This window comes from Lepidochelys kempii, chromosome 1 (genome assembly GCF_965140285.1).
Source record: "Lepidochelys kempii isolate rLepKem1 chromosome 1, rLepKem1.hap1, whole genome shotgun sequence".
Lineage (NCBI taxonomy): Eukaryota > Metazoa > Chordata > Testudines > Cheloniidae > Lepidochelys > Lepidochelys kempii.
Window position 1 is genome coordinate 200870580 of NC_136380.1, and position 27537 is coordinate 200898116.

At 45.2% G+C, this 27537-nt stretch overlaps 1 protein-coding gene and 1 pseudogene across 6 annotated transcripts in view; one reads left to right on the top strand and one right to left on the bottom strand.

The window, feature by feature from the left end:
- The first annotated feature begins 3498 nt into the window (after window positions 1–3498).
- GTPBP8 (GTP binding protein 8) lies at window positions 3499–13510 on the top strand. 5 transcript variants are annotated; one of them, XR_012154558.2, is made up of 9 exons: window positions 3499–4306; window positions 5257–5355; window positions 7026–7156; window positions 7570–7669; window positions 8156–8274; window positions 10367–10508; window positions 11704–11802; window positions 11899–12278; window positions 12858–13510. XR_012154558.2 is itself a non-coding variant. In XM_073308378.2 (6 exons), the coding sequence occupies exons 1-6, from the start codon at window positions 3974–3976 to the stop codon at window positions 10446–10448; spliced, it is 864 nt and encodes a 287-aa protein (XP_073164479.1). In that variant the 5' UTR covers window positions 3500–3973; the 3' UTR covers window positions 10449–10542. The 5 variants fall into 5 exon arrangements, 1 of the variants encoding a protein (XP_073164479.1); XR_012154560.2 differs by lacking the exon at window positions 11704–11802; XR_012154559.2 differs by lacking the exons at window positions 11899–12278; window positions 12858–13510 and having other exon boundaries at window positions 11704–11892.
- Window positions 13511–17298: 3788 nt separating this feature from the next.
- Window positions 17299–27537, bottom strand: part of LOC140896493 (kinetochore protein NDC80 homolog) — a 28347-nt pseudogene continuing 18108 nt past the window's right edge. Inside the window, exons 12-16 of the transcript XR_013634518.1 lie at window positions 26280–26369; window positions 23970–24062; window positions 22216–22346; window positions 19840–19942; window positions 17299–17668 (exon numbers count right to left, since the gene is read on the bottom strand). The product of XR_013634518.1 is annotated as a kinetochore protein NDC80 homolog (transcript). The remainder of the gene's footprint in view (window positions 17669–19839; window positions 19943–22215; window positions 22347–23969; window positions 24063–26279; window positions 26370–27537) is intronic.

Below are 27537 nucleotides of genomic sequence, written 5' to 3' on the forward strand. Positions count from 1 at the left end.
AAGCTTATCCTCAAATAAGTTGTTAGTCTCTTAAGGTGCCACAAGTCCTCTTTTTCTTTTTGTAGGATCTGCCTTATCCTTATTATTGGGAGTCTGGCTGGGAACACTGATGGTCCAAAACCATATTCTGATGGGCTAGTTGAACCTTATAGTGATGACATGGCTGTGCACTAACTCCCAAAAATGCATAATAAAACCTCCTGAATAAAAAAAAACAGAAATCCCCACACCCACAATGGGGTTGACAGCCAGGAAATTAACAAGGGGAGAGGGGTTCTATCATAATTATCTTTGCCTCCTATTTTTAAATTGAGTATTATAAGCATTAAGTGCAAAGGCAGCCAAAACCCATTTTTATGCCACCTTCTTCCTCTTCCCGGCCCCCCTTACTTTCCATCCCTACTAACCCCCTTCTGGGGTGCATTTAAAGTTGCGTTGTCTGCTTCAGTGTTTGCAAAAAGAAAAGGAGGACTTGTGGCACCTTAGAGACTAACAACAGTTTATTTGAGCATAAGCTTTCATGAGCTACAGCTCACTTCATCGGATGCATAGAGTGGAAAATGCAGTGAGGATGTTTTATACACACAGACCATGAAAAAATGGATGTTTATCACTTCAAAAGGTTTTCTCTCCCGCCACCCCACTCTCCTGCTGGTAATAGCTTATCTAAAGCGATCACTCTCCTTACAATGTGTATGATAATCAAGGTGGGCCATTTCCAGCACAAATCCAGGGTTTAACAAGAATGTCTGAGGGGGAGGGGAGTAGGAAAAAACAAGGGTAAATAGGTTACCTTGCATAATGACTTAGCCACTCCCAGTCTCTATTCAAGTCTAAGTTAATTGTATCCAAATTGCAAATGAATTCCAATTCAACAGTTTCTCGCTGGAATCTGGATTTTAAGTTTTTTTGTTGTAATATAGCAACTTTCATGTCTGTAATCGCGTGACCAGAGAGATTGGAATGTTCTCCAACTGGTTTATGAATGTTATAATTCTTGACATCTGATTTGTGTCCATTTATTCTTTTATGTAGAGACTGTCCAGTTTGACCAATGTGCATGGCAGAGGCGCATTGCTGGCATATGATGGCATATATCACATTGGTAGATGTGCAGGTGAACGAGCTTCAGTGTTGGAGTTGCTCTTCACTTGGCACCATACAGTTGAAGGTCCTTTAAGAGCCAGCCCACCGCTCTCCAGAGCGGCTCAGCTCCCTGGCTACGCTGGAAGGGGAAACCGCTTCTCTTTCACGTGCCGCTGCCCAGCCTCCGGGCAGAGCAGTGCTGGGCTGCTCTGAAATCCACTGGCGCTGTAGAATGCAGAGGCGAGGTAGCTTAAAGATGAACTGCAAAGGGGGGTGGGGGGGAAGGGGGTCTGAGCTTTTCGTCATCTTTACAAGGGGGAAGAAGGCCTGAAAGGTGGGGTTCTTCCCTCCCCATTATGATGATTTAATCTCAGAAATGAGCGGGGCTGTACTGTCGGATCATGCCTGCTTTTGGAGGGCTTACATATGCAGGGGGAGCCTTCTCTGCCCTGAAATGGGAAAAGGAGGCTGGATGACTCTTTAACAAGGTTTCAGAGTAACAGCCGTGTTAGTCTATATTCGCAAAAAGGAGTACTTGTGGCACCTTAGAGACTAACCAATTTATTTGAGCATGAGCTTTCGTGAGCTACAGCTCACTTCATCGGATGCATACCGTGGAAACTGCAGCAGACTTTATATATACACAGAGAATATGAAACAATACCTCCTCCCACCCCACTGTCCTGCTGGTGATAGCTTATCTAAAGTGATCATCAGGTTGGGCCATTTCCAGCACAAATCCAGGTTTTCTCACACCCCCCCCCCCCCACAAATTCACTCTCCTGCTGGTGATAGCCCATCCAAAGTGACAACTCTTTTCACAATGTGCATGATAATCAAGTCTGGCTATTTCCTGCACAAATCCAGGTTTTCTCACATCCCCCCCACCCCCATACACACACAAACTCACTCTCCTGCTGGTAATAGCTCATCCAAACTGACCACTCTCCAAGTTTAAATCCAAGTTAAACCAGAACATCGGGGGGGGGGGGGGTAGGAAAAAACAAGAGGAAATAGGCTACCTTGCATAATGACTTAGCCACTCCCAGTCTCTATTTAAGCCTAAATTAATAGTATCCAATTTGCAAATGAATTCCAATTCAGCAGTTTCTCGCTGGAGTCTGGATTTGAAGTTTTTTTGTTTTAAGATAGCGACCTTCATGTCTGTGATTGCGTGACCAGAGAGATTGAAGTGTTCTCCGACTGGTTTATGAATGTTATAATTCTTGACATCTGATTTGTGTCCATTTATTCTTTTACGTAGAGACTGTCCAGTTTGACCAATGTACATGGCAGAGGGGCATTGCTGGCACATGATGGCATATATCACATTGGTGGATGTGCAGGTGAACGAGCCTCTGATAGTGTGGCTGATGTGATTAGGCCCTGTGATGGTGTCCCCTGAATAGATATGTGGGCACAATTGGCAACGGGCTTTGTTGCAAGGATAAGTTCCTGGGTTAGTGGTTCTGTTGTGTGGTATGTGGTTGTTGGTGAGTATTTGCTTCAGGTTGCGGGGCTGTTTGTAGGCAAGGACTGGCCTGTCTCCCAAGATTTGTGAGAGTGTTGGGTCATCCTTTAGGATAGGTTGTAGATCCTTAATAATGCGTTGGAGGGGTTTTAGTTGGGGGCTGAAGGTGACGGCTAGTGGCGTTCTGTTATTTTCTTTGTTAGGCCTGTCCTGTAGTAGGTAACTTCTGGGAACTCTTCTGGCTCTATCAATCTGTTTCTTTACTTCTGCAGGTGGGTATTGTAGTTGTAAGAAAGCTTGACAGAGATCTTGTAGGTGTTTGTCTCTGTCTGAGGGGTTGGAGCAAATGCGGTTGTATCGCAGAGCTTGGCTGTAGACGATGGATCGTGTGGTGTGGTCAGGGTGAAAGCTGGAGGCATGCAGGTAGGAATAGCGGTCAGTAGGTTTCCGGTATAGGGTGGTGTTTATGTGACCATTGTTTATTAGCACTGTAGTGTCCAGGAAGTGGATCTCTTGTGTGGACTGGACCAGGCTGAGGTTGGTGGTGGGATGGAAATTGTTGAAATCATGGTGGAATTCCTCAAGGGCTTCTTTTCCATGGGTCCAGATGATGAAGATGTCATCAATATAGCGCAAGTCTCCTGGGTTTATCCGGCGCTTGAGTTAAATAGGAAGTAACACAATTTCAAACCCTGTGAATAACCTCCCTGCCCCTCTCCATTCATCTGCTTCACCACCGGTGAGCTCATGAGCCCGGGACGGGGGGCTTCCCCACTGGCCGGCCAGGGACGGGGCGGTGAGCGCCCAGTGGGGGTGCAGAGTCTGGGGGCGGGGGGGGGGCGCGTGGCGCTGGGCCCCAGGGGCAGCCCGCGGGGGGGCGGGGGGGGCGGGTCTCTGCTGCCCGGTGCCTCTCCCCGCCCCTCCATGCGGAGCCACCGCCCCGCCCGGAAGTGAGCGCCCCGGCCGGGGTTAAGGGCGGCGGAGAGGTCGGGCCGCCGCCGCTGGGCGGAGCGTGTTCCCCCCTCGCCGCCATCGCAAGCCCGCGGGAGCCCCCCCCCCCCACCGCGCTGTGCTTCGGGACCCTTCCGCCCTCGCTGCTGCGAAGCGCCCGGCCGCAGGGGGCCTGTCTCCCGGGCCGGCCTCTGCCTGGGGCTCCGCGCGGGACCCGACCGCCCCCCACGGACCTCCTGCCTGCCCGGCGCGGCCGCCTCAGCCCCACTGGGTGACTCCGTCCTCCCCAGCCGGGGGGGCCCTGCCTGACACCTGGGCCGGGGACGCTTCGGGGGGGGGGGGTGTGTGTGTGAGTGTGTGTGTGTGAGTGTGAGTGTGTATGAGGCGGGTGCCTCTCCAAGCGCCCTCCGCTCAGGCCTTTGAGCACGACCCACGCTTTCGGGAGCCCGGGCCGCGCGGGCGGAGATGCTCCGGCTCCAGAGGGTGGGGCGGCTGGCGGGGCCAAGCTGCCCGCTCCGGAGGCGCAGCGCTGCGTGGAGGAGCGCCACCAACAATGCGTCGGTTTCGGAAGTGCTGCAGCGGGAGGATAAAAAGCTGAGGGGCGTCGTTTTCCCGCTCCAGGGCCTAGAGAAGTATCTAGCCCCGGACGTGAACACCGCAAGCTTCCGGACTTTCAGCCCCAGCCTGGGTGACCTCCACAGGGCGGAGGGGTTTTTCAAACCCTCGGGCAGACACGTGATTGATTACTTCAGTTCTGCCATCCGCATGGACCATGCACCGCGGCTGTCGCAGCCTGAGGTGAGGCCATTGCCTGGGGTGGAGAGGAAGGTGGTGTCCGTGCTCCTGTGGTCAGAACACCTCCTGTCAGGGAGTCCGTCCTATACAGCGTTTTATCTATCTACTCTCCTCTGAAGTCATGCATTTGGGTGCTGTAGTTTTGGCAGTCGGCTTGACTATGTGGAGCCAAAAGAGAGCGTCTCTGTGCCGCCTCCGCCCTCTGTGAACCATGGGGGCTGTGTCAGCATGATCTTATGTAGGGAAACCTGCTCTGCACTGTCAGTTCCCTAGGAGCAAAGTGGTGCATTTTTGTCTACACTGGGCAGGGGAACTGATGGAAGGGCAGCTTCTGAAGGGCCTGGGGTCCAAGGAATAGACTGAAGCCCTGGGCTTTCTGCAGATGTCCCAAGATTTTACAGATCCTGGAACTTCTACAGAGCTGAAGGACTAAGTCCGTTATGAAGGGAACAAAGTATTTTATCCCTACAGATAGGACAATTACATGGAAATTTCATATTGTCAGGGCTACTAAGTTTTCAAATTAACTTGGCCCTTTCTCTGGCTTTTGGTATAGGAGGGTATGAATTAGCACCAAGACATTCCCTGAAAGCGAGTCTCTTAGTTACATATATGACCCCCAGCACCATGGTATCTGAGCACCTCACAATCTATAATATGAGACCCCTGTGAGATAGGGAAGTGCTATTATCCCCATTTTACAGATGGGAACTGAGAGGCTACATGACTTGCTCAGCTTTACACAGGAAGCCTATGGCAGGGTCTAGAACTCCGGTCTCTCAAGTCCTGTGTGAGTGCCTTAGTCACTGGACCATCCTTCCTCATCTAAGGTGCTAAGACCATGAGAACAAATTGAGGGATTTGCAGGAGTGACCCATTCTTGTTGCACAGGTGGGTTTGGATGAGGGAGAGAAAACTAACAATGGTATCTCCTTTCTCCTGTCTCTCTCCAGGTGTGCTTTTTGGGCAGAAGCAATGTTGGGAAATCCTCCTTAATAAAGGCTCTGTTTTCACTGGCTCCAGACGTTGAAGTCAGAGTGTCAAAAACTCCAGTAAGTGATGTTACAGAATTCCCTCCATTTCAACTGGAAGCTCCTGCCAGTCAGGGGAGATGAGAGAAAGAGGTCTGGGGTAACACAAAGCTCTGGGAGCATAAGCTGGATTCTTCTCTGGCTTGCGCATCTTCAACAGAAATTTTAAGGTTCATTTGCAAAAGTCTTATTACTGGAAATATGAGGTGAAAAGAACCCAGCTTGACTCTCAGAGCCCAGGATGAGTTTGCAGGGCTAGCAGTTGGGAGGAAAAAAATAATCTTTTTACTCGTAAGCTGAGCATATTTGATGTGCAGTCACTGAGACAAAACATACACACAGCCCTACCAAGCTAATTTGTAGTCACTTTTTGAGAGTAGTTTGGCATTCGGAGCTAAATCCCCCTACTCAGGTAATGACTGTGGAAGGTCTTTGAAGTAGTGGAACTGTCGCAGTCTGTTCCGCACAGAGAAGAGCAGGCCACAGGGAGGCTGTACAAGGGGTCGCCACACCCTATGGTCCCCAGAGGGAAGACTTGGAGGCATGGCCAGTGATGCCATGACTCTGTAGATCTATTGGCTTAAACACAACAATTTTTAGTGTGTTACTGATGCTACTTCAGCACAGAGGCTTCAGTGGTGGTTCTGGAGCAGTTCCCTAGGTATCCTGTGTCCTGTGTTCAGCATGTGAGGTGGGGAAAGTATTCCAATGTCCCCAGTACCCATCCACGGTGCCCAAACTGAGACCCTCCCATAGGCAGAGACTAGGTTCTCTGGCTATGTGTGAAGACCAGGATCCGTAAAGCAGTGGTTCTCGACCTTTCCAGACTACTCTACCTCTTTCAGGAGTCTGATTTGTCTTGCGTACCTGCAAGTTTCACCTCACTTAAACTACTTGCTTACAAAATCAGACATAAAAATACAAAAGTGTCACAGCACATTATTACTGAAAATTTGCTTTTTCTAATTTTTACCATATATTTATAAAATAAATCAACTGGAATGTAAATATTGTACTTACATTTCAGTGTATAATATAGAGAGCAGTATAAACAAGTCACTGTATGAAATTTTAGTTTATGCTGACTTTGTACTGGTGCTTTTTATGTAGCCAGTTGTAAAACTAGGCAAACATGTAGATGAGTTGATGTACCGCTGGAAGACCTCTGTGTACCCCCAGGAGTACGTGTACCCTTGCTTGAGAAACACTGCTGTAGAGTGTTTCCTAAAATCCTTTCTGATACCATGGCTAAATAGTACGGTAAGTACTAGTGTTCTGCTCTAGGGTTATAATTTCAGAAAATATAAATCCAGTACATCGTGTGCCTACTGGACTCTCCTACATGAGCTCATACAGCATCTCCCTCCTCTCAACTACATAGATTTGTGTAGTCACATTTAGACAAACTTAAGCTTATGTATCAGTCGCTGGGATGGTATCCTGTTTCTACTAAACCATGAGGTGCTTCCCTCATTATCAGCTTGTCAGTAACCCAGGACACGTTATAATGTCTATTTGGCATTTTTAATGAATCTAAAACAGTTTCCAGTCTTCTAGGCCCATCGGATTCTTGGTTCTTGTCCATATTCAGCTCAGATATCTAATGTTGGGCATAAAGAACCTTTTAAATAAATCCATAATCCCATGGTTGTTTAGTAATATTTAATAAAGCCCAACCTTTCTCTCTGCAGGGCCACACAAAGAAAATGAATTTCTTCAAAGTGGGGAAATACTTTACGGTGGTGGACATGCCAGGCTATGGCTACCGAGCCCCCGAAGACTTTGCTGACATGGTGGAGGCCTATTTACAAGAGCGTCAGAAGTAAGAGAACCGTTGCATGCTGTCGTGTTTTACCTGCAGTCTCACAGTGCATCAGAACAGCGGGATGTTTGCATAGATTATAAAAAGGTGGAAGAGTTAAGTGTAGATATCAAGAAGTTATTGCCAACAATGGGGTGGAATGTATTAGACCATAGTATAGCTTCCAGAGTGAAGTGGTGACGTTACCATTGTTTGAGTCCTGTTTTGAAGCTTGGATGGATCAGAGCTCTGGAAAATATTCCCCTTAGGTGCTATCCTGTATTGACTCCTCTCAGGATGGGAAAAGAGAATTAGTCTCATCTAGTTCATTTCCAAATCCTGTGAGGTAGCCTCTCAGTCCCCATGCTAGTTAACGTAGAAACAACCATTGTTACATTGCCCCTCACTTGTGTTACTCTCTGTATCTTCGTTAGCTTGAAGAGGACATTCTTATTAGTGGACAGCTTGGTAGGATTGCAGAAGGCAGACGACATTGCCATAGAAATGTTGGAGGAGTTTGGGATCCCTTACGTTGTAAGTTATACTTTCTCTTTAAAACACGAACCAAAATAAAAATGCAAATTGGCTGGGTTCAAGGGCATTCTCTAAACATTTTGTACCTTCAGCTAGATGAGCCTCAGCAGTAGAGCTCTAGCAGTAAGTTAAAAAGGTGATCTGCATGGGGGGAAAAAGTTGTCTTCCCCCCCTCCCCTTTTTTTTTAATTCATACTGTATAGGGAGGCCTGAAAATCTATTGTCTATGATTGGTTGCGTTTTTTTAAGATCTGAATTTTCAAAATTGACCTTCTTTTTGGTGCCCAGTTTGACACCCCTTAAAGAGGTCTGATCTGAATAGGCTCAGCATTCATGTATTAGTATCCCATTTAGATAGGACATGAAGCGGTTTGAAAGCAGTGGGAGGGTGATACATCTTGGCAAACATTTCCAGGGTTACAGTAAAGCAATGTTCTACCCACCCCCCGCCCGCTCCCTAAATCTTCTCTTTATGTATTTGTGCAGCTTGTGTTAACCAAAATCGACAAAGTTCCCAAGGGACTGTTGGTTAAAAATGTACTGGAGATCCAGGACTTTGCAGAGAAACACACTCAGGGGTGCTTTCCTCAACTCTTCCCAGTCAGGTAAAGCTCACTTCTACTGATGTCTTATTTTTAAGCACCTGAAAAACACCAAACTCACTGAAAGGTCTGACAGTTTGGGAGACTGAACTCCTATTTATGCCCAGAACAGGAACAGTGGGCGGTGTCGGGGCAAGTCACCCCCATGCTGACCCCACCCTGTCTGAGGGAGAACCCCCTAAAGAGGTGAGAGGAGAGTTCAGCTTTCAAGGCCCATTCCTCCTTGGGTCTTTCAGATGAGACTGGCAGCAGAGGCACAACATACGGTTGTGGGTTTTGTGGTGTGAATGCCGGTCTGAGACCACCGCACTCATTTTAAACAGACCACATATGGGCAATAGCTTGGGGCCAGGTTTGAAATGATTTTGGCTTTCTTAGGCATAAGAAGGATAGTACTTGCAATCATGCTGCCCAATACAAATTAATGCTACTTTGCTCTCAGCCTGTATGCAAAGTATCCCCTCTGCAGATGCGGGAATGGGCAGAGAGGCTAACATGCAGTTCTACTCTGAAAAAGATCACATCAAAATGGCATCTTATGTAACGGCTCTGCTGCCTATGTGCAACTTTAACTTCAGTGTTTAGTCCTGTTAGCCCTCCAGAGTCTCCACAACTGTGGGAGAGGGAGCTGGGTTCTGTTTTGGTCCAGCATTAACAGACCAGGTAACCAGTTTCTGATTTTAAGCCCAGCTCTGCCCTTGGTTACATGGGTACCACCTTACTGAACCCAGCCATGTGGTACAAACTTAACTGAATGGAATCTAGCATATAGAATCTTGTACGGGTGATGGATGTGTTGGAAAGAACCCAGCTTGACTTCCAGTTTCTGGGGTGAGACTGTGGCAATTTAAAAAATCTCTTTGTGTAAATTGAGCACGTCAAACATGTGACCCCCCAAACGCTCCTTTTACAGTATCCATTTTCAGAGCAGAACTATGCTAAGGTCTAGAACCACAAAGCTATGTAGGCTCCTAAGTGACTTGGCCAAGGACACACCGAAAACCTGTAGCAGAGCTTGAGATAGACCCCCAGATATCCATTCCTCTGCACTTTGTGAAGTCACTTACCTTAGTGCAAAATGCTACCAAAAATCAGAGCGGTGTAATGTTCTATAGCCACTTGGTATGGTATAAGTGACTATCCAAAGCCTGTGCTTTTAGTATCATAGCTCCTCTCCAAGGGTTGCTGTGCCCTTATTAGCTTCTAGCATATGGGCTCAGGATTTTTTTTATTTGATATTGAGCAGTGAGCAATTGTCAATTTGGGGAGGGTGCTGGGGAGATCAGCACTGGATTTTGTAAGAGGAGAACGTGTAAAAGAGTACACCAGTTTGTAACTGTTGTGATAATGTCCCTTTATAATGAGATCCTGAATTAAGTGATGAGCCACAGCCAAGCTTCCATTTCTGAGTACTCTATAGCTGATGAAAGTTCAAGTGTAGCTCCTTTATGTAGAAATGTAAGTGAAATCCTGGGACATTGAAGTCGATAGGCCAGGATTTGACCCATGACATTTAAATTAAGTGGTAAAAATCCTGTGTAACATTTTTCCCTTGTTTAAAAGATTCTCAGCAGAGAGCCCTAGTAAAAATATTAAACATCACCTTACTTTGAACGTCTTGTGAAGTTGTTAAACTTGTACTAAGGTTTGCTGCACTATAAACCTCAGCTGCAGAGTTCAGCAACTCTTATTATTGCAGCAATGAACTAAATGGAAGAATTAACAACTAATTTCATTGGATAGAAAATGTTTAGCACACTACAGAGCTGCAGTTTCGAACTCTTGTGAAGCTGCATTTTTGCACCAGAAAGACAAGTCTTTCCTTCTACCATAAAGCTAAAGGAAGAGAATCTGTGATGTGCCATAACATTTTTTTGCTGATTCCATTCTGTGATCATTCAGTAGGTAAAGTTACAGTTGCTGCAGAAACTATAAATTTCCTGATTTTTGTGAGACTAAATTATTAATGTATCAAAAACAATTGGATGACTTTGCAGGTACCCCTTACTCCAAGGGACGGTGGCAGTTTAGCAGAATTAGGCACCTGCATTTGAAGGAAGCAACGACCTGAACCTGTAAATCTTTGTTTCTACAGTTCCATAGAGTATTCTGGCATCCATCTGCTGAGGTGTTTTATAACCCATGTTACAGGAAACCTTCCCCTGATGAATTCCTGACAGACCTACCTCTCCGTGTCCACAACTCTCCTGTTGTACTCTACCCATCCAGCACAATAGGTACCAAACATACTGCTCTGGACATTGCCTTTTGCTTTGTAAATAGTATAAAATAGTGAAATTATTTTGAGGGTTTGTAATAACTTGTCAATGAAAATTTAAGGATGCTTAAACGATTCATGCAGCAGAATGTGATCTATGATTTTCCAGATTTGTTTATTGGTATTAATTTACTAAATTGACAAAAAGTAATAAAGGATTTTTAAAGGCTGTGTTTTAACAAGCTTCCACTTGTTTCCCTTCCTTGTTGTGAAGATAGCCTTAACTGTGAAGCGGTTTTAAATGAAAGCTCAGATGCTAGAACATAGATGTGTAGCAAGAGATAAAAACCAGCAGAGTGCATGGGGCCCTGGCTATAGCAACAGCCTTTATTAAGTACATCCAGAATTCACTGATCAGCTGTGACTTTTTCAGTTAACTTGTTTTAATACAGATAATATATGAGAATAGGGTCACCCTATGGAATTAGAACCTGTTGATGTATGTGTTCAGTTCTAAGATTATTGGTGACAAGGAAGTAGCATGAAACTCTTTCCTGCTGTAGGGCTTCCTACCTGGAGGTGGAAAGGACTTATCCTTTCAGAAGTTATGAGAGGATGATGCCTGCAAAGGAAGTCTGGTATACAGGCTGCATGGAGTTATGTGGTACCTCTGCCAGGAGGTAACGCCACTCTGTGCTCCAAAAGAAAATTACCCTAATGTAATCAAGCACCACTGGCTACAAGCTGTGAGGGCTCTCCACCACCCCATCAGTTCCTAGGAGAAAGAGCAGATGAACTAATAGCAGGAGGAAAGCTGTGACTTTGTTGATGGAGCACTCTGCTGGAAGAATTAGTACTTACATGGCATCTATTGCCTTAGCCCTGGTCTACACTAGGACTTTAGGTTGAATTTAGCAGCATTAAATCAATGTAAACCTGCACCCGTCCACACGATAAAGCCCTTTATTTTGACTTAGAGGTCTCTTAAAATCGATTTCCTTACTCCACCTCTGACAAGTGGATTAGCGCTTAAATCGGTCTTGCCGGCTCGAATGTGGGGTACTGTGGACACAATTCGATGGTATTGGCCTCCGGGAGCTATCCCAGAGTGCTCCATTGTGACCGCTCTGGACAGCACTCTCAACTCAGATGCACTGGCCAGGTAGACAGGAAAAGAACCGCGAACTTTTGAATCTCATTTTCTGTTTGGCCAGCGTGGCAAGCTGCAGGTGACCATGCAGAGCTCATCAGCAGAGGTGACCATGACGGAGTCCCAGAATCGCAAAAGAGCTCCAGCATGGACCGAACGGGAGGTATGGGATCTGATCGCTGTATGGGGAGAGGAATCCGTGCTATCAGAACTCCGTTCCAGTTTTCGAAATGCCAAAACCTTTGTCAAAATCTCCCAGGGCATGAAGGACAGAGGCCATAACAGGGACCCGAAGCAGTGCCGCATGAAACTGAAGGAGCTGAGGCAAGCCTACCAGAGAGGCAAACGGCCGCTCCGGGTCAGAGCCCCAAACATGCTGCTTCTATGATGAGCTGCATGCCATTTGAGGGGGTTCAGCCACCACTACCCCAGCCGTGTTGTTTGACTCCTTCAATGGAGATGGAGGCAATACGGAAGCAGGTTTTGGGGACGAAGAAGATGATAGCTCACAGCAAGCAAGCGGGGAAACCGGTTTTCCTGACAGCCAGGAACTGTTTCTCACCCTGGACCTGGAGCCAGTACCCCCCGAACCCACCCAAGGCTGCCTCCTGGACCCGGCAGGTGGAGAAGGGACCTCTGGTGAGTGTACCTTTTAAAATACTATACATGGTTTAAAAGCAAGCATGTGAAAGGATTACTTTGCCCTGGCATTTGCGGCTCTCCTGGATGTACTCCCAAAGCCTTTGCAAAAGGTTTCTGGGGAGGGCAGCCTTATTGCGTCCTTCATGGTAGGACACTTTACCACTCCAGGCCAGTAACACGTACTCTGGAATCATTGTACAACAAAGCATTGCAGTGTATGTTTGCTGGCGTTCAAACAAATCCGTTCTTTATCTCTCTGTGTTATCCTCAGGAGAGTGAGATATCATCCATGGTCACCTGGTTGAAATAGTGTGCTTTTCTTCAGGGGACACCCAGAGGAGCCCATTCCTGCTGGGCTGTTTGCCTGTGGCTAAACAGAAATGTTCCCTGCTGTTAGCCACAGGGAGGGTTGAGGGGGTAGCCATGCGGTGGGGGGGAGGCAAAATGCGACCTTGTAACGAAAGCACATGTGCTATGTATGTAATGTTAACAGCAAGGTTTACCCTGAAAGAGTGTAGCCACTGTTTTATAAAATGTCTTTTTAAATACCGCTGTCCCTTTTTTTTCCTCCACCAGCTGCATGTGTTTCAATGATCACAGGATCTTCTCCTTCCCAGAGGCTAGTGAAGCTTAGAAAGAAAAAAAAACGCACTCGAGATGAAATGTTCTCTGAGCTCATGCTGTCCTCCCACACTGACAGAGCACAGACGAATGCGTGGAGGCAAATAATGTCAGAGTGCAGGAAAGCACAAAATGACCGGGAGGAGAGGTGGAGAGCTGAAGAGAGTAAGTGGCGGGCTGAAGACAGGGCTGAAGCTCAAATGTGGCAGCAGCGTGATGAGAGGAGGCAGGATTCAATGCTGAGGCTGCTGCAGGACCAAACCAGTATGCTCCTGTGTATGGTTGAGCTGCAGCAAAGGCAGCTGGAGCACAGACTGCCACTACAGCCCCTGTGTAACCAACCACCCTCCTCCCCAAGTTCCATAGCCTCCACACCCAGACACCCAAGAACACGGTGGGGGGGCCATCGGCCAACCAGTCACTCCGCCACAGAGGATTGCCCCCAAAAAAAGGCTGGCATTCAATAAATTTTAAAGTTGTAAACTTTTAAAGTGCTGTGCTTAAAGTGCTGTGTGGCATTTTCCTTCCCTCCTCCACCACCCCTCCTGGGCTACCTTGGTAGTCATCCCCCTATTTGTGTGATGAATGAATAAAGAATACATGAATGTGAAGCAACAATGACTTTATTGCCTCTGCAAGCAGTGATCGAAGGGAGGGGGGAGGGTGGTTAGCTTACAGGGAAGTAGAGTGAACCAAGGGGCATGGGGTTTCATCAAGGAGAAACAAAGAGGACTTTCACACCGTAGCCTGGCCAGTCATGAAACTGGTTTTCAAAGCTTCTCTGATGCGTACCGCGCCCTCCTGTGCTCTAACCGCCCTGGTGTCTGGCTGCGTGTAACCAGCAGCCAGGTGATTTGCCTCAACCTCCCACCCCCCCATAAACATCTCCCCCTTACTCTCACAGATATTGTGGAGCGCACAGCAAGCAGTAATAACAGTGGGAATATTGGTTTCGCTGAGGTCTAAGCGAGTCAGTAAACTGCGCCAGCGCGCCTTTAAATGTCCAAATGCACATTCTACCACCATTCTGCACTTGCTCAGGCTGTAGTTGAACAGCTCCTGCCTACTGTCCAGGCTGCCTGTGTACGGCTTCATGAGCCCTGGCATTAAGGGGTAGGCTGGGTCCCCAAGGATACATATAGACATTTCTACATCCCCAACAGTTATTTTCTGGTCTGGGAATAAAGTCCCTTCCTACAGCTTTTGAAACAGACCAGAGTTCCTGAAGATGCGAGCGTCATGTACCTTTCCTGGCCATCCCACATTGAAGTTGGTGAAACGTCCCTTGTGATCCACCAGAGCTTGCAGCACTATTGAAAAGTACTCCTGGGGGTTTCTGTACTCACCGGCTTGGTGCTCCGGTGCCAAGATAGGGATATGGGTTCCGTCTATGGCCCCACCACAGTTAGGGAATCCCACTGCAGCAAAGCCATCCACTATGACCTGCACATTTCCCAGGGTCACTACCCTTGATATCAGCAGATCTTTGATTGCGTGGGCTACTTGCATCACAGCAGCTCCAACAGTAGATTTGCCCACTCCAAATTGATTCCCAACTGACCGGTAGCTGTCTGGGGTTGCAAGCTTCCACAGGGCTATCGCCACTTGCTTCTCAACTGTGAGGGCTGCTCTCATCTTGGTATTCATGCGCCTCAGGGCAGGGGAAAGCAAGTCACAAAGTTCCATGAAAGTGCCCTTATGCATGCAAAAGTTTCGCAGCCACTGGGAATCATCCCAGACCTGCAACACTATGCGGTCCCACCAGTCTGTGCTTGTTTCCCAAGCCCAGAATCGGCGTTCCACAGCATGAACCTGCCCCATTAGCACCATGATGCATGCATTGCCAGGGCCCATGCTTTCAGAGAAATCTGTGTCCATGTCCTGATCACTCACGTGACTGCGCTGACATCGCCTCCTCGCCCGGTATTGCTCTGCCAGGTTCTGGTGCTGCATATACTGCTGGATAATGCGTGTGGTGTTTAATGGGCTCCTAATTGCCAAAGTGAGCTGAGCAGCCTCCATGCTTGCCTTGGTATGGCATCTGCACAGAAAAAAGGCACGGAACGATTTTCTGCCGTTGCTCTGACGGAGGGAGGGGCGACTGACTACACAGCTTACAGAGTTGGCTTCAGGGAGCTAAAATCAACAAAGGGGGTGGCTTTACATCAAGGAGTATTTCAGGCAGGACTTCACGGAGGGTTCCAATAAGCAATGGTACACCTAAGTTATTGTTCTTATTGGAAGAAGGAGGTTAGCCTGGCCTCTGATTGATACATGGCTATATTTACCTCGCTGCACCTTCTCTGTGAGTGACTGCAGTGTGACCTAGAGGAACGAGTCCCCTAGACGGGGGAGGAGGCAAATGAGTACAAAACAAATCTGGTCTAGTTCTTGTTTTGATCCACTCCATCTATCTTTTACATCTTTGGCTAGCAGCAGACAGTGCAGAAGGACTGCATGCCATCCACATCTCATGGCTGCTCGGCTGAAGATGGTACAGTACGACTGCTAGCAATCCGTATCGCCTGCCTGCTCACCATAAGACGGTTCAATAGGACTGACAGCAGGACTAAAGAGAATGACCTGGTCAAGTCACTCTAAATTGAGTCCCTACGCCCATGTCTGCCCAGGCGCTCCTGGCCAACGTGGCCAGGAGCACCTCAGACATGATGATAACGGCTACCAGTCGTATTGCACCATCTGCTGCCACAAGGCAATGGGTTGCTGCTACTGTGTAGCAAAGCCGTACCGCGTCTGCCAGCACCCAGGAGACATACGGTGACAGTGAGCTGAGCGGGCTCCATGCTTGCCGTGGTATGGCGTCTGCACAGGTAATTCAGGAAAAAAGGCGCAAAACGATTGTCTGCCCTTTCTTTCACGGAGGGAGGGAGGGAAGGGGGGCCTGATGATATGTACCCAGAACCACCCGCGACAATGTTTTAGCCCCATCAGGCATTGGGATCTCAACCCAGAATTCCAATGGGCAGCAGAGACTGCGGGAACTGTGGGATAGCTACCCACAGTGCAACACTCCGGAAGTCGACGCTTGCCTCAGTACTGTGGAAGCACTCCGCCAAGTTAATGCACTTAATACACTTAGAGCATTTTCTGTGGGGACACACACACTCGAATATATAAAACCGATTTCTAAAAAAACGACTTCTATAATTCAACCTTATTCCATAGTGTAGACATACCCTTGGAGAGCAAGGCCTGAGGATTTCAAGGTAGGGGGTTCACTTCTCCTTTTTGTACTGTACATCTCAGAGAACAAGCCAAAATTCTTTAGTGATGACAACTGACCATAAGGGAGTGAACTTCAATGGCAAATGAGGTACATGCTACATATCTGGCCCTACATTGTCCCTCAGTGGTAGCCTCCCATTCAGGGGCACATAATAGTGTGAGACGTTTAGCCCACAGCTAAGTTGCATCTATTCAGCAATGCCCACGACATGGCCTAGCTGTAGCATTACTGATGGGTAAGATTTTCTTCCCCGCAGATTGCCCATTCTTAAGCTCTGTTTACACTGATGGTGTGTGGAGAGCACAGGCTCTGTTCACACTTGTCACGGCAGTGGCTAGCTGTATGCCATGGCAAAAGTCTTCAAGAGTGGGAAGTGGCTGGAGCTTTTCATGGGGGCAGGGGAAGGCTTGAGTAGGAGGATGTTACACTGCTAAAAATAGCTCTGTAGAACAAGGAGGTACTCCTGGGGGTTCCAGTGTGTAGGGCACTCTGTTCACCTAAGCAGTGCTGTTAATACCACTGTAAGCTGGGCATGCTGTGCCTGTACTCTACATGTGACTTAAGTGTAGATTAAGAGGCTGCGTGGTCTAGTTTATGTCTGCTCATAAAAGGAAATGCTTTTTACCCAACCTAGTTGACCTCAGGAATTCACTGTCATTAGATGTTAATCCTACTACGTGATATTAGCCATTCCTCAAGACTGGGAGTTGCTGGAACAGTAGCCTAATGCAGTACGCTCATTCCTATGTGCTAGAAGCAAGAGAGATCGATCAGAGTAGTTAGGCGTTATAGCCCTGACTCTCCCTTTGTTCTGCTTGAAGGATCTGATTCAATATATAACCATTGTTAGAAGGGCTCAGTATCATAACAGCAGATGTGCTGTCCCAGATGGTACAGCTCTCAGGGGCAAAGAGTGCGCCACGTGCTATAGCTCAATACCCGTTCTTGGTGAATAGTTTCAGCATGCTAGCAAACATTTTTCAGAAGCAGCCACTCAGTTTTGAGTGCTGCATGCTCTGGGGTCTTCCAAGCTGAGCATCCAAAATTAATGGACACTACTGCAAAGCGTGTCTTAAATCCTAGAGCTTGATATACATCTGCCTGCAAGACCCAAGGTTCTTAAAAAAAAAAAAAAACCCACTACACCAACTGCTAGCAAAAATCTTTACAAAATACCTTTGACTGATTCATTTTTAAATACATAGTTTACATTTGTAAGAATTTAATAAATATATACTTAGAGACAGCACAGTATGGACCAGATCCTGTAGTCCTTGTACATATGTAACTATCATTGGATTGACTTCCTTGGGACTTTGTGGAAGGAATGTAGGACTGGACCACATTACAGTTGTGCTACAGAAAAAATGCCTAGGTGAAGTCCTCCATGCAAGGGTTATAGAGCATCAGCTTTACTTTTATAGTTGGCTAGGATTTGTTTCCCGTTGTCCAAGAGATCTTCAGACATAAATTCTTCAAACACCATATCAGCTTTTTCATTTTGCTCAGCCAGGTATTTCTACGAAGAGAATGTTACCAGTGAGATTTCCAACTTTCTTTTTTAACCTAAAAGACATGGCGCTTGTGTCAGCACCATGTGCATCTTTTATTATTATTCACTGCATTTGGTATCAGGCCATCTATCTATAATTTAAATATTAAAACTGGTTTCTTCAATAAAAAAATTAATCAAATAAACTCCAAGAGCTGACTTGAGAGTAAAGTAACCAGGTTAAAAACAGCCGTGTTTGCTAGCCACCACACTTTGTAAATTCCTAGGGCACAAATCTGATCCCCAGGAGTTCTTGTGAATGAGACACAGCCGTGTTGCCTATTAAATCTCAACCCATAGGCTGATGGTATAAAAGCCAATCTTGTTCTTGAGGGAGGTTAGCAGGGCAGAACACTGAAGAAGCTTGGATAATTTGCTGATTTTTAGGAAGCCTTAGATCCCTCTTAAATGTCTGCAGAGTGACTGGTAGCTCTCTGCTCTGTGGCATAATCCCTCTTATTCACAGACCTAAGACTTTTTTTTTGTTATTTCCTGGTACAAACCTTCAGAGAAATCCCAGTTTCATTGAAGTTAATAGTGCAGGATTTCACTCTTAATATCTAAGTATGCCTCTTCTCTCTCCTAGTCTATCATTAGTTGTTTCCACATTTCTCCTTCCTATTAATGTATATATTTCAGATTGGAAACATGCAATCGGAGTCTTGCACTTGGATTACAATGTCCTAACCATTCACCTTCCCCAGACCTGAAGGAGCGCAGTGAAGCTCATAAGCTTGTCCCTTTCACCAACAGAAGTTGGTCCAATAAATATTACCTCACCTGCTTGTGTCCAATAGCCTAAGCATTCATCTCACTTCTGTAGCCATCCCCTGCACAGTCACTGCAAGTGTAATTCCATTTTAGAAGGGACTTTGATGGCCCAATACTTTCACTCACCCAGATGATTTACACAGCAAACTACACATCCTTTATGGCTTTAAGTCCTCTTGATTAAAATTGTTTTCCATGAACAAAGGTACTGGCACCATTAATTGTGAAGCAGAAGCTCTAGGGATGGTCAGGAGCCCAGAGTGCTATTTCTACTTGTCATTTCCCTGCCAGGTGCCCTTAAGTGAATCCTTGGCCCCCTCTGTGCGGTTTCCCTTCCCACAGTTTGTGTTATCTACTTAGAACATAAGCTTTTTGGGTCAAGGACAGTCTCTGCACAGCACCTAGTACAAGATGTTGGGACCTCTAGCTGCTACTGTAATGCAAACTATAAATCACATCCCACCCTTTGCAGATTGGTAAGTAGGCCTTTGAACACTACAGGAAAGGCTACTGTCATCTTTCCAAAATGATCTCTACATTTCTGATAACGGAAGGTCTGAACAAGCTAGAACATCCACCTACCTCGACAGTACTGAACACCAACAATTCACGTATTTGGAGACCTCTAATTTCTCCTTTTTCCAATACAGCCCAGAAAGAACAATTGCAATTGTTACTGCTATTTCACCCTACATTCAATCAGTGTGGTGACAGCTGTTTTAGGTGAGGTTGGCAGGGCATGGTGCTGTACTTTAGCAGCACCCAAGCTTTTTGGTAAGAGGTTAGACAGTGGAAGCATTACAAGGGGCCATTTTACCAGTAGACTAGTCGCTTTACTGGCTCTGTTAATAATTTGAAGGGAAGGTAGGGAAGATGAGCTATGGAGTATGAGCGTGTATATATGACTAAGGCAATCAGTCATGAAATATCAATACAAAGAACCCTAGAACAAGAGACTATTCAGCTGCTATTCCCAACACCACACACTGGTTGGGTGCTCTGCTTGCACATGGCAGTTAGTTTCAGCACATTTTTAATCCACATGGAATTTACTATTGTGTCCCTTTGGGAGAAGTTGTGGACTTTTCTGTACAGAAAGGAACAAGGTTCAGCATGCCCAGACAAACAGGAGAGAGATTTGTTCTTTCCAAGGAGCTTGGAGACACCAGTCACTCCCGAGAGAGAGACAGACACTTCTGGGGAGAACGGACCACCTCTTTCTTCATAGCCTGCCATGAACTGGGCAGGACATGGGGAGAGAGAATTAAAGAGGGGTGGAGTGGAAATGAACTGACCGTAAATTGCCTTTTGGGCAATGTACATTTCCTAACCCTGCTTTAGTGTTCATAGTAATGGGTGTGACTTACCTCTACAGACCCTACATGAAAAGCCACGATCTCCAAGACATGGTACAATTTATCAAGCATTTGCATTTTCTCTTCATTTGTTGTCCTCACAGCAATCTGGTGCCTGAGGAATACAAATACATTCCCTTAATTGCATGCCCAGGCCAAAGAGAAACCCCTTCATTTTAAGGTTGACATGTAATAAATGTTAGAAAAATTCAATAGGCTGGATAATTTAAATCAAGACAATTTAAAAATCACCAAGTGGAAAGCCTCGGTTTAAATAATTGATTTTAACCTACTTTTCCATTTGTACTTCAGTTTCTTTCTACAGGAACGTGCATTCTCATTGGTTGATGAAACTATTAAAACATTAATTTACAACTAAAGCCTTTTCACTAGATTTAGTGCACATTTTTGCTACCTAAGAGGATACACTAGAACTATCTACATTTAAGCAATTATGTATCTTAATATTTTCAGATTAACTGTACATTTTTAGTATGTTAGAAAATGGTGAATGATATTGCTTATTTACTAGATAATTTACTTTTTGCTCTGATTTGTGTCAAGCTGTATTAGGATGGGTAACTTGTGTTTGTTTAAATTCCAAACAGCATATAAAATACCACCTTAAATATTTTGGATAGATAATCTCTTATCAAAGCACGTTCCACATTTACAACTAAATGATTTATTAAACAGAGAGATTAACTGTACTTAGTGAATTAAACTGGTTGTTTCAGGTAAGCCTGGGAAAATTTTCAAATGAAAGTGACAGTTTAAATTCCTAGTCTCACCTAAGTCTCTTGAAAATAAGACAGTCTCCTAAATTACTCAAGCTGACCATTGTGCCATATTTAAAAAGTTTGACCTCAAAAGTTAGACTCAGGAAAAACATCTTTTATATAGAAAAGCAGCTATTAACTCAGTTTGTTTTTTTTTAAATCAAGGCTCATGGATTCAGCATATTTTTTTTATTTAACGTTTTAAGAGAATAAATTTAGGCCTTAACATTTTGTTTATTTTTATACAAAATTGTAATTTAAATAAAATAAAAATCCAATTTAAAATAAAATCCAATCCTGAAACTAAGACTATAGATAAAACTGAGTATCTATACAGTTTATACATTCTTTAGCAAACATCTAGCCAATTCAGCATGATCAGACATTACAATAACCTTACGTCTAATCTCTCCCAATCCATTTTTAAATCAGTCCAAATATATCAAAAACTTTGTAAAGGCATTGAATCATCCATGTACACCGGAGTATTTTTAGGTATTATATATAGATGTAGACTAAAATGATAAATCTTAGTTACACAACAATATTATAAGTGCTTTGTATTGTTAAAATATTAACATTCTGCAGTTATATGTATAGGGCTAGACTTTGAACGTACATGGTTTATGTAGCATGGCACAAGATAAAGCAGGGGACTGGGACTCAGATTTGAGTTCTATTCCTGGCTTTGCCACTAGCCTGCTGGTGACTTTGGCCAAGCATTTTCCTTTTCAGTGCCTCAGTTTCCCCATCTGTAAAATGGAGGTAATACAGACTTCCTTTGCAAAGCACTTTGATATCTACTGATGAAAGGTTATAAGAGCTAGAAGGTATAATATTAGGATTTTTATATGTTCAGCAAATGTGTCAAGTCTTAAGGGCCTTTCTGTAGAACTTGAAAACTCAGACTCTTGATAGATGGGACATGGGGTTGGTGTCACTGGAATGTGTAATAACTAACTTTCACATGGCTGGATATTAGAGAATGCATGAACTGTAAAGGATACTGGAACCTTTAACTACAGGATTTCCTTTCTTACAGTCCAGTTACTATTGAAAGTTAACTTCTGAATTTCACAGTATACGAAAATGTGTCCAAACACATACAGGCATTTCGGACTCACTATGGCAGACTCAGGGTAGCAAGGCTGGTTAGAAATGGGCTTTTCCCTTCAAATCAATTTGGTCAGTCAAAAAAAAAAAAAAAAAGTTTTCAAAAAGTGAAAAGGTTTTGGTTTCTTGACAAAGTCCATTTTCCACTGAAAGTAGCAGGCACTTTTCTTAAGTTTGTCTTTAGTTGAATACTCAGTTTTCCATTGAAACAGACAAAATTTTAACCTGCTCTTGCTCTGCAGCCATAAATTAATACTCCATACTGCAAGGTTCTGGAATGAGAATGTATTAGTGATATAGGAACAATAGTATATGTACAAGACTAAGGGCTAGTTACGCACTCAGTCAAGGAAATCTTATACAAACTACAGAAATTCACCATCAACCCTCCAGAGTATGGTCTTCTCTCTGCATTGATATGCAGTAGACTTCTCAGGAAAAATCTGTTTAAGAAAGAAGACAAAAAAAACCCCACACCTGGATGTGCTGCACTTACTTCTTCTGAATTTCATGTAGCTCATTCATAGCTTCATTGAGGCCCTCATTGACTCCAGTCTCAATTAGGTTTTCATGTATCTCTAGAGCTTGCAGTTCAGCTGCACTTTTTTCTTCTTCTTCTTCAGCCACCTAAGGAAGGATAAACAAATTCTGATCAGCAACATGTTCCTCAGACTAAGTGTACCCACCAATAATTAAAGTCCTAGAACTTGCTAGGAGAGTGGACCTCCTGCCAGCAGAGGAATACAGGCAACCCCAAGGAATTCCCCCTATGAAAGGATCAAACCAAGGCCTCAGCAGGACAAACTTCAACTAGTAACAAAAATTGACCCCCTTCCCTCCCTCCCCCCCACCCCCGCCCAAGAGTATCAATATAACCAAAAGGAACTGTTTAAAGAGGTGACAAATAGCAGTGCAACTCACAAGCATGTTTTAAAAGGCAAAGCAAGTGTTCCTGGGTAAAGGTCCAACAACCGTATGGCAAGATGGTGTGGAATGGAAGAGGACTATACATGACTAGAAATAGTCCCAAACTTAGATTCCTTTAATAAAACAAGTAACTCCTTAAAGGTTTCCTTTTCCTTTTAGGAGGAGCCATTGTTCTCATGGGCAGCCTGCCACTCAGCCCCCAATCTGAATGGGGTTCAAAATGACTTAGCAAGATCTCTGAAAGAAGAAACAGGAAGCAACGCTTCTCTCCTGTATCCATTAGATCAGGAGTTCTCAAAGTTTAGCAACCCAAGGACCCCCATTTTGATTTAGTATTTTTGTGGACCCCCACGCTCCCTGCTCAGCCCCAGGCCCCACCCCCATGATGCCTTCCCCACCACTTTCTGCCCCCTCCCCTGAGCTTGCCCTGTCCCTGCTACTCCCCCTCCCTCCCAGCACCTCCTGCACACCACTGGCATCCAGGAGGCCCTGGGAAGGAGGGGGAGGAATTGATCAGCAGAGCTGCAGACCCCCCTGGAGTACCCTTGCGGACCCCAGTTTGGGAAATGCTGCACTAGATGAGTTGGGCATCGGGTCAGGCATGTTTTGTAATGAGCCAGGCAGGCATCATGAGAGGCTGCACACCCTGAAGTGTCCTTGCAGTACCAAATCTGAAATATTTTGTGAACCATTTTTTTTTTTTTTTTTTAAAAGGAGTTTTGCTCTGTCCATGCATGTTGGCACCTGCCTACACCAGCATGCTGCCTGGAATGGTTTTTGAGAACCTCACCAGGCTTTTTCTTACCCCCGCCTCCCCTTAGTGAGGAACAAGTGAGATTTGGACTGGATTAAGGTAGTTCGGGGCCCTAAAAACATCACGGTGTGGTGCAAGTGGACTCAATTTCTGCTGTAGAGAAGCCATCAACAAGGCAGATCCCGGTCCAGAAAGGGTTGCGGAAAAAGGTTGCAACAAGATATTTGTTCCAAGAAAAAACTGGGTGTCTAAATACTTCCATCTGACCGGAAACTGGGTACCATACCTGACAACTCAGAGAGAAATGAGAGGCAACATATCTCCAAGAACAAATAACATCCAAAGGGTGGGTGTGGGGAAGGGAGCTCTTCTGCTGGAAGTTAGGCAGAGGGATAGCAGTTTCTACTCATGAGATGTCACCTAGAAGAGGACCAGCTGACTGTCCAAAGTCATATAATGATTCATCAGGCTAAATTCAGCATGACATAGGGTGTAAGTCAGTGCAGAATTTAGTCCTACTCATTCAAAGATCTCTCATTTATTTTCACTTTAGAAAAGTAAATTCCTACCTTGAGCTTCTGCTGGTGATGGTCATCCAGCTTTTGGACTTCTTCTTTCAGCAGTTTTATGTTGCTTTTCTTCTCTGCTATCACCACATTCAACTTCAAGAATAGATTTGGTTTAAAAAAAACAAAAAAACCCACCACATGTACAGCTGGCTGGAAATATCTTGCAAAACCTCAGAGTTTTATAGAACTTCAAACAATAGACTAGCTATATAGGGCTGAAACAAAGGTCAAAGACCCTTACTCAAGTGCTAGAGATAAATGCTCAGCCTGAACTCACAATATAGATATTAAGATAAAGGAAATACTGGAGAACTATTTAAGGTCATGTTAATTTTCCCACATCAGGAAGCCAGATGAATTTATGTTCCCTCAGAAACAGAGAAAGGTGCTAGTGCGGTTGCAGAGTCCATGAGAAATTTTCATTGGAAAAAATAAACAGATGCTCAAATTTTGTACACTACCTTCAACCCATGCAAATCATTTTCAGTGACACGGCTATAATTCTACAGTAGTCTGCACTTCAACAGCAATAGGAAGATAACCCTTTTCAATGGGCATCTGAAAAAGGTAGAAAGTGAATGGACTTCTAATAAAAAAACTAATGAACTATATTTTATAAAATAAGTAAGTGTTTTTGTCTCAAGGGGTGACACAATGCATTTCCCTGTGCACTAACTATTCTATTGCACACCTTCAGTAAACTGCTTCTCCTGGTTTCCTACACTAGAGCAGGGGTCTCAAAGTCCCGGCCCGCGGGCAATCTGCAGCCCAAGAACCTCCCAACTGCAGCCCGCGGAGGAGACACGCATGCTGCCAGCTCTGTCTGCTGCAAGTGCCGGCGCCGCCCCGCCCCCCACGCACCACCTACTGGCTGTGGGAGAGGGACAGAGAGACCATCAGCAGTTGCCTGGCAGTGAGCCATGGAGGCAGCATCACTTTTTTCCACAACAAATATAAACAAGTCAAAATACAGAACACAACTATCTGATGCCCACCTTGCTTCAATCCTGAAGGTTTCAACTGCTCAGACACTGAGGCCAAACATCAACAAACTGACAGAACTGAAGTGTTGCCAGGTGTCTGGCAAACACTAAAAACTCTCTGGCAGGTGAAGAATTGTATAAAGTTGCATGATAGTTTTATTATTTCTGAGAAATTCAAAATAAAAAATACAATATAAACATTTTCTTTTCTGAACACCATCTTCAGTGACATTATTGGCCCACTGGGAGTATTTGAGGACTGGCACTGGCCCTAGCCCTAAGGTAAATTGAGTTTGAGACCCCTGTCTAGGGGTCCAGATTTCCGCTACCTAGCCCAAGCAGTATTGTCTGCTGGAACACTTCAGTGGCTAACAGGATCATTTGTCCTGCTGCCACCTTCTCCATGGACCCAACATAGGGACCAAGCCAGTGTCTCAGCATTTAGCAGATTCCCATTTTTTGTTGGATGGATTGTGGAATGATTATTTTACTGAATTACATGTCCTAAGTGTGCTTTGTTGCAGAGGCTCAGGGTAGAGGTATCATATTTCAGATTCAAGACCTGGAACAGTGTTCAATTCATTTGCACGAATTAAGCAACGAAGGCTGGAGAGCGGAGGTGGTGAATTGCTGGTGCTGATTACAAATGACTATTTGTGTTACTAACAATACAGTATCTACCTTAGCGCACACAGCGCCTACAACTCAAGTTAATTCACTGGCTGCTTTTTTAGGAATAACCTGTATTTCCTTCTCAGGTCTGGAGCTCGGCTGAAACAAATCAAGGAGCAGCAGACTCATTGCCAAAGAAGAATATATTTTGACTGTAAATTTCTCTCTATATTCATGGTTTAAACCTATTACTTAAATTGGTTGTTTCACCATCTTACAACACAGGTCACCTTATATAGCCTAGGCCTTTCTGCTTGCTGAATTCGTTTACTCTTACATGTTCTTGAATAGGAGAAAATCCACACTTGCTTGACCGAGCTGAGATCTGTAACACCTACAGGGAACTCGGTAGCTGGATTTGCAATCCATACCCTCTGCTAGATACCTAGGTGGGAAGTTTGCTTTCCTCCAGAGATATTTACGTGCTTTCAATGCACCAAACCATACATGTTTGGATGAAAATATTTTGTGGCAGGTGTTCAGTTAAAGAATGCTGATTTAAGAGAAGTTACAGTGTATGATCAGTAGGTTTCTCGAACCAGAAATGCCAAGAATAATATATAGCCCACTGACTCACTGCCTGAAGGCCACCATTCTGAAAATGTTTACTACCTAAACCCCATAAGCAAAGATGTATAAAGCTTTTAGAGCTCACCTGTTCTAAGGAATCCTCTAAAATTATTTTCTTGTTACTAGCTTTACTTATTGCCTCTTCAGTCTCATCTATTATCTGCATAAGCGGAACCTGTAATGCACATTGAAAAAAAAAGATACACACACACACACACAGGTAAGAGAACCATGTGGTACAGTTCTGAAATTTACAAGGAATTGCTGACTGAATACTGCCCATTAATGGGTATTCAGAATCTCTCAGCATCTTTAAAACAGACTTCTTTTTTAAAATCAGCCTGCTAAAGAAATGTTTCCTCCCCACATCCCAAAACATGTATTCTCCTCACCCCCTACCCCCACAAAAGTTACTCCTGCCAGGTAAGACTCAGCCCTACATCAGTGGCAGGTCACTGTTCTAACATAACAAACTTTAAAACTAGTGCAGCACTCAAGACCCACAGACAGTTCAGAGATGCATCTGTGTAATGGACAGATTTAGCCGGCTGGTAGGTGTTTTCCACCGTGTTTCAAAGAGGCAGCACAGCTCGGCAGGGGAGAAGGAATAGAAGCAGTGTAGCTGGTTGCAAATGGTTGCAGGAAAGGGGGAACAATACATGCTGCAGCAGACAAATAAAAAGGAACAAGTGAGATGAAGATGGCTTTAGAATTCTCCTCTGAGGGATTGCAGATTTTACCCAATCCCTGCACTCTTTTACTTCTGTGGAAATTCTGCACCATTGTGCACACGCAGAATTTTTTTTCCCCACTGCAGAAAATACATTCTGCCCGAGAAGTGCTGCAGTTCTGCCTTTTGCCCAATTCTGATGCCACAGAATTTTTTTTCCTGTAGGGGGGAAAAAAATTCTGCACGTGCCCAGTGGTGCAGAATTCCCCCAGGACTAGAAATTCATCACAGAACCCTGCCTGCAGCACCAGGTTAGGATAGAGAGTGGGGCACACGGGGCTGCTGGGGGAGGGGGTATCCCACTGGGGTTCAGAATGGCTAGTGGGGGGACAGACTGGGGCTCAGGGGAGCTAGTAGGGTGACAGCATTGAGCCAGGGGCTAAATGGGAGTTGGGGTGCAAGGCTGCATGGGGAGGGAGGCTGAGACACATGGGGGTGCAGGGACAGCGATAGCTGTGCCTGACTGAATGGGAGACGTTTGGAGTCAGCCAGGGTCCGCATGGGAGAGGCTCCCCAACTCCCTAACAATCTCTCCGTCCTCCCAAAAAACCCTGTTCCATACTTCTCGCCCACAGTGAACAACCCTCCAGGTCCAGGCTCCTTCCCTCTCCCT